The sequence below is a fragment of the Antedon mediterranea genome, chromosome 6, assembly GCF_964355755.1.
Source record: "Antedon mediterranea chromosome 6, ecAntMedi1.1, whole genome shotgun sequence".
NCBI lineage: Eukaryota > Metazoa > Echinodermata > Crinoidea > Comatulida > Antedonidae > Antedon > Antedon mediterranea.
The window spans coordinates 17940376-17956466 of NC_092675.1; the positions used below are offsets into that span (position 1 = coordinate 17940376).

The 16091-nt window shown below is 34.4% G+C and overlaps 2 protein-coding genes across 2 annotated transcripts in view; both read left to right on the forward strand.

Moving 5' to 3' along the window:
- The window catches only part of LOC140052670 (heterogeneous nuclear ribonucleoprotein A/B-like), a 279728-nt gene that overhangs the window by 241589 nt on the left and 22048 nt on the right, over window positions 1-16091 (forward strand). The window lies entirely within an intron of this gene.
- Window positions 55-15058, forward strand: LOC140051371 (sphingosine-1-phosphate lyase 1-like). The gene is made up of 15 exons (XM_072096563.1): window positions 55-158; window positions 2445-2592; window positions 3029-3096; window positions 4993-5140; window positions 7421-7500; window positions 8054-8182; window positions 8530-8618; window positions 9140-9248; window positions 9612-9710; window positions 10034-10180; window positions 10672-10792; window positions 11203-11320; window positions 11660-11806; window positions 12254-12374; window positions 12707-15058. Exons 1-15 carry the CDS (start codon window positions 117-119, stop codon window positions 12827-12829), a joined length of 1689 nt encoding a protein of 562 aa, XP_071952664.1. The 5' UTR covers window positions 55-116; the 3' UTR covers window positions 12830-15058.

Consider the following 16091-nt stretch of genomic DNA (forward strand, 5'->3'; position numbering starts at 1 on the left):
CGAAATTGAGAATCTCTCCAATTTTGATCTCTCTTACTATACTGTGCGGTCGTGTGTGTGAAAAGATCTTATATAACAGTAGATTTAATATACTGAAATTGTATTTATTTATAAAAATGGAGTATGATGAAGTTTTAAGAAGTCTTGGAATATATTGGGTAATATTTCGTTATGGTCTAGGGATCCTAGCCGCCTTATTATTTTTATCCTATGATTAGCTAGGGGCTATTATCAAGCCTAACTAGCTAAGCTAGCTACTACACTAGTACTAACTAGGCCTAGGCTAGTAGTAGTAGATCCGGCTGCGATAGGTTAGGCCTCCTCTACTGGTACTGTAGATAAGGTAGGCTAGCTAGCAGCAGTTCTTAGGTACTGTATATGATACCTACCTGGGCTAGGCTTAAGAAAGACTAAAAGAGAGAGAGTCCTGCTGAGACTGAGAGGAGGAGGAGGCTATATTAATATTATTAGTTTAGGATTATTATTTTTTTAGATGGTTAGACCAGAAGAGAGAACATAAAATTGTCGCCGTGGTTAGGATTCCGGCACCGGAACTCAACTGCCCAGCGTTAGGGATTCCGACACGCTATTGCGCATGCCCAGAGCGAGGTAATCGGCGACTCTATACTTATCAACAGCGATGGATTATTTCGCCACACGGCGAACTAGCCTAGATGCCTTCTAATATGGGATCCACTAATCTAGGCTAGGGCTACCAGTTAGACTACGTGACCAGTGGGCCTATAGTATTTATTTTGTAATTAAAAAGTGGTTGCTTCATTCATATATAAAATTCATATCATTATGAATTATATAAATACATGACTAGTTTTATGATTTTTCATAACGCATTATACTGTACATATACAACATGCAATCACAAGTTGATTTGTTGACGGCAGCCACCGCGTGGATGTGAAAAAACTGTTCGGGAAGTCAGGGTCGCAACGCTAAAAACAGCATTACGATTCTTAGATAGATACTGATACTTATTAATATCATAATTATTTTCATAGTCATATTTTAATTATTAATTCATGTATGGCATAGGCCAAGTTTCATCCATCGCTCTCTCGCTCGCGCAACGACTATCTAGGCCAAAGATACTACAGCGCCACTACGTGGCGCTATATGATCTTTGATCTAGGCTACAGTAAATCCCTATAACACTCCGACTCTCCGTGGTGTGGCACTATTATTAGTGCAAGCTATAATTCACTTCCCAGAGCTCTGGGCATGCGCAATAGCGTGTCGGATTCCCTAACGGTGGGCAGTTGAGTTCCGGTGCCGGAATCCTAACCACGGCGTAAAATTGTCGCTGTGGCTAAAGATACGGTACCGTATTCTAACTTCTGTTTACTAAAGGTACGGTAAAATTGCATTACGTCATAATCAGCCAATGGGGTGCTGGTACGTGTGTAAAGTCATCATATAAGGACTTTGGATTTTTTTTCATATCGCGTCTGTACAGTAGAGAATGCCTATCGGTGGATGTGTGTGCGCAGGTTTTATTTTGGTTTGGCCTATTTAGGCCCAGGCCTATATTTTTTTATTAAATTTTGTTTACAGATGGTGACCATAAACAACAAGCAAATGCGGACAATAAAGGGGCCCTCAAATACTATGATTTAGACAGTAGCCCCAGGGCTGAGTCACAGAAATCAGCGCACACATGCAGCTAGCTGTCCCCAGCCTGGCACAGCTTTCCCTACACAAACAAACACATGAGGTTATAGTACGCAGTAAGTAGGCCTATGCCTCTTTTGAAACGGTTTTCTGTATTCTAGAATTAAAATCAACCTGTTTTGGCTTTTCAATAATAACAGACGTAGGCTAAATTTAGTTTTTGTCACACACGACGGCGATAATAGCGATAAATGAAGCATAATGAAAATGCGGTTGATCACTGTTTTCGCGATATGAAAAAAAATCCAAAGTCCTTATACGATGAAATCACACACGTACCAGCACCCCATTGGCTGGTTATGACGTAATGCAATTTTACCGTACCTTTAGCAAATGGAAGTTAGGATACGGTACCGTATCTTTAGCCACGGCGTAAAATTATAAATAATGTTAATGTATGTACTGTAAATTTGAAATTTCTTCTTTGTTGCACAATTTGATACATTTGCGCAATTTGGATTGAAACTTGGTGGGAATACTGTAAGGTTGTAATTTAATCTGCACGGCGGCCGATCACACTTTACCTTGACAACACACAGGCCTAGGTAGGCCGAGGCCTAGGCTGCAATTTAGCAAGTAAAAAGTACAGTATATGCTACTCGCTCCAACCTCAGGGGAGACACCTCTCAAACATATAATTATAATAATCATCTATTTTTTATACCTAAAACCATGCTCTATGCCCAATTAGCTTATAACACGAGCTTTTACTCTCTATACACTATTAAATTTACTTTTTTCTGTTTCCATATGCGTAGGAAATTTTTCTTCTGTATTGCAATGAATTTAAAGAAAAAATAAACAGCAATTGTGAAGGACTGGAAGCTTGGCAGTTAATTGCTTTTTCAGTTGGCATTACGTTAATCGTAACATGGATTTATCAATGGCTGAATCATCCAGAACTTAGTAAGCTATTAAATACAATAATACTATTTTATAGTAAAATAAAAGAACAAATTTATATAAAGTGAAATCTGAATAAAATTTAGCAACTTGTTATAATGATATATAACCTGTACCATTGAATTCTCTATAGGATTGGTGAATTACTAATTCAGTTTATCTTTTCCAATCTGTTGATCCATTTTAACCTTGAGACAAAAATCTATTATAACATGACAAAGTGCTATTTGAAATTAATATACAGTATAGTTCTAATAGTCCAAGTTATGTAACTTCAAACTACTGTATATGACACGTACAATGCTTGAGTATAATCATATCCCTAATGCTAGTAATTTATATGTGGAAGTCTTGCATAGAAACCTTTGTCTAGTTGTATGTCATTATTATTGTTTGCTAATATGAAAATGTAAAAATGTGAAAACCTGGTTTTTTTCAGCTTTATCACAGAGAATAAAGAAAAGCATATTCACATGTGTCAGGAGTATGCCATATATTAAAGGCAGGGTAAGTATTACCAAATTTGCTGTTATGTACCATATCCATTCACATCCCCTAGCAAAACCACATAGTTTACACACATCAGGTGGAAACCATACAAAATACAGGTGTGTGCAAACTTTGTGGTTACATGATAAACAATGTGGAAGAGTTATAAGTTAATAAGTCACAGCAATGTTGTCCCAAAATCATTTGTTACAATCAGCATACACAACCTCAACTATTTATGACTTACTAATTATCAATCAGACATACAATATAATCAGCATCAAGTATAAATCAATTCAAGTCATTGCTAAATGAACATTGGAAGACTCTTGACTGCAAGCACATCATCTTTAACCCCAAACTCAAATAGTATTACAGTTATCTTTTTAATATAACAGATGTTATTTACCTCCGCCAAGGAGGTATATGTAATCGATCGCGTGTGTTTGTTACTTGGCAAAAAGAATTTTGCCAAGTATAGTATTCACTTTGTTTGTGTGTGTGTTTGTTTGTTTGTTGGTTAGCACGATAGCGCCTACAGTTTTCAAGTTATCGTTCTGAATTTTTGGATGTAGATAGGTATATACCTTCAGACCATGCCTATTGAAAATCTACAAAATTGGTTTATTAATAACTTCACAAAATAACAAAAATGATATTATTTTCAGACCGGCTAGTGTTAAAAGATAGGACAGAATTTTTCAAAAGCTGGCGAACAGTCTTAAAGTAACCAGTAAACTCAAATTGAATTTTCTCAAGAACTACTTGTCCAAAAAACTTCATTTTTGTACAGGAGGCAAGAGTTATAATTTGTGATTTGTAATTTTAAAACATAATTTGATTTAATGTGCACTTTTTTTGATGCGAGTACCGTACTGACGCAGGTATAAGCCCACCCCTCTTGAACATGAAATCATGTCAAGTTTTGGGGGTGGGCTTATACCCGAGGATCCAAAAATGCAGATTGTCAAAAACAGCACATGTACACTGTGTATTCCACCATGCGAGCGAGCGCCCTCACGAGGTGTTGCGACGTGTACAACGTTGCCTCGAGTCTAAATACACGAGGTGTGGAGTGTTGGAAAATTAAGCTTATTATAGTTCGTGTAATTTATCGTAGAATAACTTATTTTAAACATCAATTGAACAAGAATTTATCAAGCAGAAAAGCAAGTATACAATGTTGGTTAAATAGAAATGTACCAAAGAAATTTAATAAGCTTGTTTATGGGAGCCGATACCAAATAGTGGTATTCCGTTTTGGCGACTTGTAGGGTCGCGTGGGAAGCGATCTTCGACCGCGATGGAGTGTAAACAAAACAGGACCGCTAGGCCTCATATGGCCTAGCGTATATAAGCCTACAGTAGCTTGGTTATGATCAAAGGTAGGTGTATTCGGTGTATGGACGTCGCCAAATACAAAATAATGTACTACGGCACACACTGTTGATCTTCGATTTAATGGGTGGGCTTATACCCGAGTGCCTCATTTTTTATGAAAATTAGTCAAAAGTTGGGGGTGGGCTTATACCCGAGTATGGGCTTATACCCGCGTCAGTACGATAGTTTACAAAACCTATTTCTTTTCAAATTCGTTGCTGTTCTATTGTTAGTCAACTGAAGCTATTGTTAATTGAAAGGCTTGTTACATAACCATTACACCAAACTCGCATACACATGCTTGTAGTGAAATTAGCTTAAATCACATACAGCATTAAGACACACACAAATATATATATTTTTTTTTTACCGGAGAAATCTGATGTAGGAGAATTTTACAGTAGGCGGAGGTATGCACTCTCGGAGTGACTTTCTAGTTAATGAATGTATACATTTCTTTTTTCAGTTTAATTTATGAAAGCCTTTTGGGCAGAATGCCTTTGAGAACCATATAATATGATTGTCTGTTTTCAGATTAAAGAACAGCTAGATGTGGCAAAAGCTGGTCTTCAAGAAGAATTGTTCAGGGGTACTGAGGGTAGCACGTATATCACAGCATTACCAAAACATGGTTTAACTAGGAAGGAAATTTTGAAAAGCGTCAAAGACTATCAGAAGTTAGGTACGAAATATTGATTTAATTAATATTAAAGATCTGTCTAAAGATATATATCTTCCATTTACATATGTTTATTCATTTACATATTTTGTGGTGAATGTGGAAATAAAGAAATTGAAATATATAATATAGTTAAAGATGTATTGTCCCTTGAAACACAAAAAATGAAAAAAAAAATATTCTAAATTTAAATTGGCCATATCAAAGTAATATTAAAGTTATTCACTTTAAATAAGTCGAAAATTTGAGCCAAAAACAACAAGTTTATGTAATTAACAGGTAAATTTATATGATTTCATTTCGTCTGGAAAATCGTCACGAGCGAAAGTAAACAAAGATTTCAAACCATTAGTATGCATTATGCATGATGCTAATTAGGATTGTTTACCACTTGTCGCGGTTGGGAAGGTGTTTTCACACAGTTTTATGATTATGCATACAGAGTAGCCAAACAAGCGCGTTGCATTATGAGATATGTTTTGATTGAAAACTTTGACTGGAAGCCGAACCGAGTGACCAATCAAATGGTTCATACATTACGTCATAGTTTGTGAAAAAATATGTACGCGCTGACAATTTTGAATTTTTATAACGCGACAATGTTTTTCACCTTTTTTGTACTTTTTTAAAGTCTGATATTTCAAAATAACAAGTGTAAGTAAACTAAATCATAATAGAAAAACAATTTTAATGTTTGTCTTTAGTGTTACTGTAAAGCCTAGATTAAGATATCAGCGAAAACATGTCCTAGGCTGAGTTGAATGTTTGTCTTTAGTGTAAAGCCTAGATTAAGATATCAGCGAAAACATGTCCTAGGCTTAGTTGAATGTTTGTCTTTAGTGTAAAGCCTATATTAAGATATCAGCGAAAACATGTCCTAGGCTGAGTTGAATGTTTGTCTTTAGTGTAAAGCCTAGATTAAGATATCAGCGAAAACATGTCCTAGGCTGAGTTGAATGTTTGTCTTTAGTGTAAAGCCTAGATTAAGATATCAGCGAAAACATGTCCTAGGCTGAGTTGAATGTTTGTCTTTAGTGTAAAGCCTAGATTAAGATATCAGCGAAAACATGTCCTAGGCTGGGTTGAATGTTTGTCTTTAGTGTAAAGCCTATATTAAGATATCAGCAAAAACATGTCCTAGGCTAAGTTGAATGTTTGTCTTTAGTGTAAAGCCTAGATTAAGATATCAGCGAAAACATGTCCTAGGCTGGGTTGAATGTTTGTCTTTAGTGTAAAGCCTATATTAAGATATCAGCGAAAACATGTCCTAGGCTGAGTTGAATGTTTGTCTTTAGTGTAAAGCCTAGATTAAGATATCAGCGAAAACATGTCCTAGGCTGGGTTGAATGTTTGTCTTTAGTGTAAAGCCTATATTAAGATATCAGCGAAAACATGTCCTAGGCTGAGTTGAATGTTTGTCTTTAGTGTAAAGCCTATATTAAGATATCAGCGAAAACATGTCCTAGGCAGGGTTGAATGTTTGTCTTTAGTGTAAAGCCTATATTAAGATATCAGCGAAAACATGTCCTAGGCTGAGTTGAATGTTTGTCTTTAGTGTAAAGCCTAGATTAAGATATCAGCGAAAACATGTCCTAGGTTGGGTTGAATGTTTGTCTTTAGTGTAAAGCCTATATTAAGATATCAGCGAAAACATGTCCTAGGCTGAGTTGAATGTTTGTCTTTAGTGTAAAGCCTATATTAAGATATCAGCGAAAATATGTCCTAGGCTGGGTTGAATGTTTGTCTTTAGTGTAAAGCCTAGATTAAGATATCAGTGAAAACTGCGCATGACCGTACTTGACTTTGCAAAACTTCACGTCCATGTGTCCCAGCAACACTCAATAAGAACCAAGAAATCATTGTTGATCGTGTAAAAATATGTAAATATTCGCGGTCCGGCCTGATCATCGTTATTTATTTTCAACTTTAACGATTTGAAAATTCAACACAACTTAAAGCAACTAGTCGTAACGCTTCGTCGATGGGAAAACAGGCTTTAGGCTATTGGCGCGCATAAAAAAGAAACAGTTTCGTATATTAAATATGGTCTATAAAACCCACTATATTCAGATAATATTCAAAATCGATTGGCCAAAACACCTCAGATGCTTTTCCCTGGCATCTAAAAAAAAAATTTGTCAGGGGGAGCATGCCCCTGGACCTCACTAGATGATTATTTTTCCATATCGCCCCCTTCCCCCTTTTTTATCAAGATCCTGGATCCGCCCCTGAAAATAATATGAAAAGGATAAATATTAATGAGATAGGGTTTCTGCTTTGTAGATAAGGTTGATTGGAAGGGTGGTAAAGTATCAGGATGTGTCTACAATGGATCCGATGCACTTTCAAAGCTTAGTGGTGAAGTAAGTCTTGCTTACGTTTTACAAAATTTTTGAGTAAAAAAGCCAATGTAGATCATAGAAAACCTTATTTTTTATCTTTTTTTGTCTGTATAATTTTTTTATACTGGGCGACCTCTTTAGTCAACAACTGGTCTCCCAGAGGGCCCAGCTATGATCAGTGGCTGTGTGTGTACTAATACACAGGGTAACCCCTACTTGTCTCGAAAGATGTACTCTAGGTTCTTTAAAGTGCACATGAGCTATATGTGTACACTGGACCTACGGTTTATGGCCCTTATCCGAGAAGACTTGTTCTACCACCAGAACCATGGAGGAACCTTGAACCCTTGCCGATGTTATGGCTACGTAATTACGGTTCCATTGCCTTAACCGCTCGACCACTTACTCAGTAATTGAAAAATAATCTGCTCATTCCACTACACTTCTCTTCTCTAAAGTTTGAAACACCTGAATATGAAAGCAAGTATGTTCAGCAGGCGTGTTCCACACAGTTAAGTTAATATGTATATAATATGAAACACTTTGCTAGATTATTATATTTTCATTGCAATAGATATATGAGGAGTTTGCTTGGACCAATCCACTGCATCCAGATGTGTTTCCTGCTCTTAGGAAGATGGAATCTGAAGTTGTTGCCATGTGTGTCAAGATGTTCAATGGAGGATCACAAGGCTGTGGTACAGTAAGTTAATGTTCTCTTTCATATTGACATCACAGGCATTAGAATGGAGGCTAGTGATCTGAAGATAGTAATAATTTCCATAAAAAAATTGCGTTTTTTCCACAAATTTTTTATGTTTCTATGTAAATAACTCTTTGGAACATTTTACGTCAGAGTTTGGCATTTAAACATCTTCTGAATGGAGAGGTGTTTGTGTTAAAAAAGTACACTTGCATAGCATTGTCATTTGCAACACCCTTTTGAACAGGTACCAAAGAAAATTCTCATTCATTCTTGGTAACTGAGTTTAATAAAAAACATGGACTACACAAACTAAATAATTTATATGTGACTTTAACACTGTATAGGTGACATCAGGTGGTACAGAGAGCATTCTGATGGCTTGCCTGGCATATCGTAGCATCTGGTTTGAAAAGGGTATACTGTATCCTGAAATGTAAGTTATGATTGAATGTAATTCAACTAAAGATGTAGTTTATAGTTTTGTTACAATTCCTCACATATGTGACCTACGTAATGTGTGCAAAATTTGTATTACTTGACATCTCGTTCATGAGATTAATTATTGTATAAATTAGGATATTATAGGGGGCGCTTTTTTAGTATAGACATGCAGTAGATAGTATCAATGCTTTTTGGCAAACTTGTAATATACTGTGATTAAATTTATAATAATATTTTTATGAGTGGAGTTGTGGCTTGGTGGTTATAATGCTTGGCTACCACTCCAAGGGTCCTGGGTTCAAGTCTCGTCACATGTCAGGATTTTTTCTAAGGACCAAATTACAACTCCACTCCCAAAGACTTGTAATAAGACTTTGTTTATGTAGAGCATCTTGTGTATATGTTTGTCTTGTGACCCTCTGAGGGTTCCTAATGATCAGCATTAGCTGGATGGATCACCCTCATTAAATATGGTTAAAACAAAAAAAAATACATATTTGTTTAATTTCACAGTCTGGCTCCAATTAGTGTCCATAGTGCTTTTAACAAAGCTGCTCACTATTTTAAGATGAAGTTGGTTCATGTGCCTATTGACCCTGTCACAAGTGAAGTTAACATTAAAGTAAGTTAAACTTATTAACCAACAAACATCCTTGTCATAGCACTACAAAGATCAATGTTTTGTTTAGAGAAAGCTAGAAGGCAATTGACAAATCATTTATTTATTTGTTTTATTCCGTGATAAATATATCAATACAAACAATAATACAAATACAGATTAAAAAAATTTGCATTTAAAGTAATATTCATTTTTTAGTATTATTATCGTAGTTTATAGTGTACCATTCCCAGGCTCCTTCCTGTCACAATTCCAGGAAAAACTTCTCATTGTTGTGTCTAACAGATATTAAGTATTACATTTTTTTAAGGCAATGAATAGTTGTGTCTAACAGATATTAAGTATTACATTATTATTTTTTAAAAGGCAATGAAGAGATTGATTACAAAGAAAACTTGTATGCTTGTTGGATCAGCGCCAAGTTTTCCTCATGGAATATTAGATCCTATAGGAGACATTGCAGCTGTAAGTAAATACAATGATAAGGGATAAGAAAGACAATGGTGAAGGTGATGATAACCCAGATATAATGTATACAGTTATATAAGCCATTTCTTTTATGTCATATCTATATCCATACAGAACGGTGTACATTAATAGTCTAAGAGCTTTAGGCCAAAATAAGCTTAAACCTGGGCATTTTAGGAAACAACTTAAATTAAAGGATAAGTCTAGGAATATATCTAGAATAACATACAAAAGCCCTCATAAATCTCCCTTGAGACTTGTTTAATCTTTATTTTGCCAATATTCTTAATAATTGATTCTGTTTATCATATGCTCTACAGTTAGGTCGTCGTTATGGTATCCCAGTGCATGTAGACTGTTGCTTAGGTGGGTTTTTAGTTCCATTTATGAAGAAGGCAGGCTTCACCATCCCAGCATGTGATTTTACCGTTGATGGAGTCACCAGTATATCTGCTGATACACACAAGGTAACTATATACATTCTACACAATATCACCATACCACATACTAACAGAGTAATATCGCCAAGTACAGAACTGTACGTTTTATGAAAACTGCACCTAAAGCTCCTTTGATATCGTTTGGTTTGTATATCTAATATCCTGTACATGCACATCCAATATGTCACTAAAAGTCAAATCTTACTGATTGTATGCACTGTATTGTTGGTGTTGTTTTTAAAAGTATATATTTAGGCAAATTGGCAAAGATATCCATAAGCGAATCATTCACTATCCTTCTTAAAAGTGGCAATCCTGTTAAAATCAAACATATACACAAACAAAGTCTTATCATTCTTTTAGAGTGGAGTTATAATTTGTCATTAGAAAAAATCCTGACACTGACATGACCCTTTGATTGGTAGTCACCATAACCACCAAGCCACAACTCCACTTTTTCTTGTTTGGTAGTGTACATGAAATTGTGGATTCATTTTATTGTGTTTTTATCAATGTAGTATGGATTTGCACCAAAAGGCTCGTCTGTGATTCTGTACAGTGACAGAAAATATCGAGCTCAGCAATATTACGTGAATCCAGATTGGCAAGGAGGTATTTATGCCTCGCCTGGTTTAGCAGGTAAGCTTCAATCTGTTGGTAAATGATCACCAAATTTTATTGTATAGCAGTCTGCCTAAAATGCAGAATGTCCCTGGTTATTCTAGAATGAAATCAAGATTTTAGAGCAATATTGTGTAATGATAAAGTGAATTGATTACCATGTGAGATGCATTGGTTTGAGACCTGTATGTGTCATATTGTGTGTACCCTTAGACATTGCCTCATCCTTCGAATAGAATGCATGGCTGTTTGTATATATACACAGCATATGTCAACAATAAAGGACTTGATAAACTATTCAAAACATGTTATTGGTGCATTATATACTTATCATTAACTAGGATTGGAACCATGACCAGAACTCTTGACTCAGGGAAATGTTAGCTTGTACCCAAGCATGTGTTGTATACAACTTTGTTTTATTTTAGGTAGCCGAGCTGGTGCATTAGTGGCAGGATGTTGGGCAACACTTGTTCACTTTGGAGAAAATGGATACATTGACAGCACCAGGAAGATTGTGTCAACAGCTAGATATATTGAAAAACAGTATGAGATCTTAGTTGTCTTATTTGTAGCATTTAAATTTGATTGTTCTGAAAATGTGTTTGACAGACTAATAGTATTTTGTAATAAAATATACTGTAGTGGCAAATTCAACAGAGGATAGATATAATGCTAGTTGTCTAGTGTTAAAAATAGATAATAATGAATTTCATCATTTTTAGTTTAGCTTTTCAGCAAAAATAAATTATTCAGTATTAAAATGTTGTATACAGTCGCACATTGGTGTTCTAAAAGAAAATCGTATTGTAGCGCTTAGGGAGTATATTTTGATATTACTATGATAATAATGTATTACTTAATATTGACTATTTACTCTTCTAGCCTCAGACAAATTAAAGGTATATTTATATATGGTAAACCAGAAGTGAGTGTTGTTGCAGTTGGATCTAATGACTTTGATGTATACAGATTATCAGGTGCCTTGACAGGGAAGGGCTGGAATCTGAATGTTCTTCAATTTCCAGCTAGGTAAAGTGCTTTAAACATAATGTGTTATAATGTCCATTTCTATCAACATCGGGACAATATAAAGGTGTTACTTACTATTTACTGGATGTTTCACCGTGTTTTGGCCGTATTCACCATTCACACTTAAACTAAGGGAAACACCCTTAAAGTTAAACAAATCTGAAGTGAAGACAATTTAAGGGAAATACTTAAATAATTATTTAATACTCAATATTTAAGCAAAATATCTTGTGATTGGTGAATATGGCCACTTTCAAGTGGTGTTAATTTTGGTTCAATAGATTTAAATAACTCATAAACAACCCATTATTTATTTGTAAATTTCTCGATCCAAAAAGGGATTGCACAATTTAACTCTCCCAACTGCAATATAATTCTCATGCTCTATCTCTTTTATCCCAACCTCTAAATAACAAAGTCTTTAAATTATTTTTGGATCGTTTTTAGCTTCCATTTATGTGTGACTTTGTGTCAGACTGAGGAGGGAGTAGCTGATGAGTTTATTCAAGATGTCAAGAAATTGACAGCAGAAATAATGAAAGACCCAAAGAAGAAAGCAGATGGGGCTGTAAGTTAACAATACAGTATATCTTTTAAGCTTTGTCTACACTATCAAATTTTATGGAGAAAAAAAAATTACGATGCCATATCACTACCATATTTGGGCACATGACACCTTTTTTTGTTAAACTAGTTTGATAGTGTAGACAGAGCTTTAAATTGAGAGAAAAAAGATTCAAGATTTATACTACTAAAATATAAATTGTGTAGATTATGTGTATATTTACAGGGTTGCCACCTTTGACAGTGAATGAACTCACTTTTTCCTACCCTTGGAATTGGCCTATATGCGAATAATAATCAAAGGAGTAACAGTGCATTTATTTGTCTTTATCCTAGGCTGCTATATATGGCATGTCTCAAAGCGTTCCAGATCGATCAATGGTGAGTGAAATTGCTCAAGTGTTCTTGGATTCCTGCTTTAGCACAGGACCACTAGCAACTAATGGAACCACCAACTAAAAGAATTATAGCTGTGGTGAGAGTAGCTATCATTTCATGATTAGTTACACTATCAAACTCAATATGAAAAAAAAATGTGCCCATATATAGACATGATGAGGTAATTTTTGTCAAACTAGTTTGATAGTGTATACAGAGCTTTAAATGGGTTATATGGACTTCTTTAACCCCCTCTTCCTTTATTTTAATGTATTTTATGTTCTCAAAAAATATCCAAAGTAAACTTATTTAGCTCGAATTGTGAACTAATTTAGTTGAGTATTATGCAATGAAACTATTAGCAAGATTTTATTTTGGAACGGGAGACAAAGATGAAATTAATGGAATAGTCTTATACAATATGCATGCGCAAAGTAATATTTTTGTCCTGAAGCAAAAGCTCATTATTAGCTTACATACACCATTTTTAAAATGCGGAATTGTTAAACGCCGTATTGTATTGTTTCTTTATTTATGTTCTCTTTTTAGAAAGCGATAACAATGCAAGTATTGCGCAATCAATGCAAATTTAATTTTTAGACTTATGATTGGATAGAATATTAGATAGTACAGTATATAGAATTAGATATGTATATGTTATATGGTAGTTATCACAGTTTGATTGCACTGTATTTGTAGTTTAATCTTGTTTTAAAATGATATTATGTTGTTTACGGTAATTCTCTGTCATAGGCTTCTTTCACACCAAAACTCAAGAGACACCCCGGGGTTTATGACCATTCAAAACATTGAGAAACTCCGGAGATACCCCTTTCACACCAACCTAGCAACACCAGGGTTTATAAAATGAAATTGTTAATGTCGCCCTCTATTTTGTTTGTTTACATAGCGATGATCATTAGAATCATTTTAATTAATAATATTTTTAATTTAATAATTACTTTCAAAAGTCTCAGAAGTAATATAATGTTTTATTGATACTACTTATTATTTTCTAGACCCTCTATATATTTTGTACAAATATTTAAAGTTTTTTGAAATAAAACTAAAGCAATGAGTGATCGTATGAGGATGACCTTTTGACCTAAAACTCCGGAGCATTGATGTTGGTACCTTTCACACCAAAACACCGGGGTGTCCCCGCAATTCGCTCTCCGGAGAATGTTCAGCTGTTCAACCCCGCAGTTTTAAACTCCGGAGTCGCTTTTGGTGTGAAAAGGGTATCTTATACCAAGAATGGTATCAAGAGTAGAGTGCATCCAAGAATTGAAATTAAAATGTACTAAATGTCTAATAAAGCCATATCTTATCTCAACGACCATTGTAGAAGTTGGGGAAAACAGCCCTCTCTTGAATTTACTCTCCATGATTTAAATTTAAATGTACTAAATGTCCAATAAAGCCATATCTTATCTCAACGACCATTGTAGAAGTTGGCCCCCTCTCTTGAATTCACTCTCAATGATTTAAAAATCAAAGACAGTCATGGCACCTTCTTGAGCAACCAGAAGGCTTCTTATCATATTATCTCCTATAGCATGAAGTAAATGATTAAAATACACTACCGTTCTTGAATTTAAACTCTAAATAACCAAAAACCAACACTGTCATGCGAGTTCCAAAATGCTAAACTTCCAAACTTGTTTGTAGCTTTCCAAATTTTAATGACTGCCCTGATCCTTCCTATACAGAGCAATACTAAACCATTTTAATGCAAACTGTGGTAACTAAACTAAACTATTTGTACTGTTAAATTAAGGTGTTTTGCACGTCTAGTTCTGTTTATGTATTTATTACAAAATATATAGTATATGTGATATTAATTTGGTTATATGCAGGTCTTGTGTAATGATAATGATAATAGGTATATATATTATATAAATACAGTATAATGTAAATATTCAAAGACGCTAGTTTTAACTAACATTTTAATGCACTACAGGCTGTTTCATGATGAGAGTACCACAATCTTCATGTGATTGGCTCTAAATGTTAAATAAAAACAAACATTACTCACTGTATTAGAGAGAAAAAATGTTTATCTTTTGGTTAGTTTGGGAGGAGAATACATAATGAATTTGATTGAATTAGAGTGTTCCGTTTTATAAAATTCAATACAGTAGTTGCTTGAATGCGAGAGTGCAGAATATGTGTGTATAATAAATGTGAAAGTGAAAAAAAAAATGTGTTTTTGTCTGTATGGTCAAGTCATTCTGGTATTGTAAGATTCACATTAAAATGTAACAGATGTAAGACCCACTTAAATTTAAAGAGTAAGGTTGAAGCAATAAAAATACAGTTATATAATTATGCGCCATGTTACATATATTTTATCTCCAGCCTCCTAGAAATATTACGACGCACTGACCTCTCTAGGATATCACATGGGCTTCTTTCAGTTATCCACTTATTTCAAAAGTTCATTGTTCATTATAAAGTTCACTAGGCCCTTTAATCTGAGAAGTGTGCAGTCTTTGAATCAATCCCAGTACGAATCGAACTCGGTCTAAAGCTGTCTACACTACTAGTTGACAAAAAAGTGTGATGTGCCCAAATATGGTAGTGATATGCCCATATATGGTAGTGATATGACAACATGTCCATATATGAGCACATCACATTTTGTTGTCACATAAAGTTTGATAGTGTCGACAGAGCTTTAAACGACTCACCAACTCGCTTGATATGACAAACCTACACATTTACTACAAAACAACAAACATAATCAAAAGACCTGAAATGAATTTCTGTTATTAATTTTATTGATGCATGATTTATTGATTATAATGCAGCTTAAGTTTAAGTGCAATAAACTAAAACTAACATAAATGAATGACTTAAAAAATCTTAAATTAAAATTAGCAACAAAAACATAATAATAGAATCAGTTTGTTTCTTGATAATAAAAATACTAAATGTCTTTAGATAATAATTGTCAAGTATTATCAATAGATATTCATTATAATTACATACAAAATGCATGTGTACCTGGAAGTATGTACAGTATATATTGTGTATTGAAAAACCTATAATATACATATTACTTAATAAGATCTTTGTTTCTTTCATTCTCAGTAAAATTTAACAGTTTTATTTCTCAATTCTTTAAAATATAACTTCATACAAAAACAACTAGCTACACTTTGAACATACACTGCAAACCATATTAAAGGAAATTTAATTTCGCATTCTCTTTATTTACGAGTCATCTAAAAGGAGGATTTCTTTTTCTACCAAAGTATGAAGCCAATCGCCATGAAAACATGACAATTCTGTCAAGTTTGGATAGCTAATTGGACCAGAGCAGCACCAACATATCTTG

Excerpts from the sequence above, each read along its gene's own strand:
- LOC140051371 (XM_072096563.1), top strand. The coding sequence starts at position 117 with ATGGAGTATGATGAAGTTTTAAGAAGTCTTGGAATATATTGG. Across the intron at positions 9,711-10,033 it reads CTATAGGAGACATTGCAGCT|TTAGGTCGTCGTTATGGTAT; the intron begins GTAAGTAAATAC and ends TATGCTCTACAG. Across the intron at positions 12,375-12,706 it reads AGAAGAAAGCAGATGGGGCT|GCTGCTATATATGGCATGTC; the intron begins GTAAGTTAACAA and ends TCTTTATCCTAG.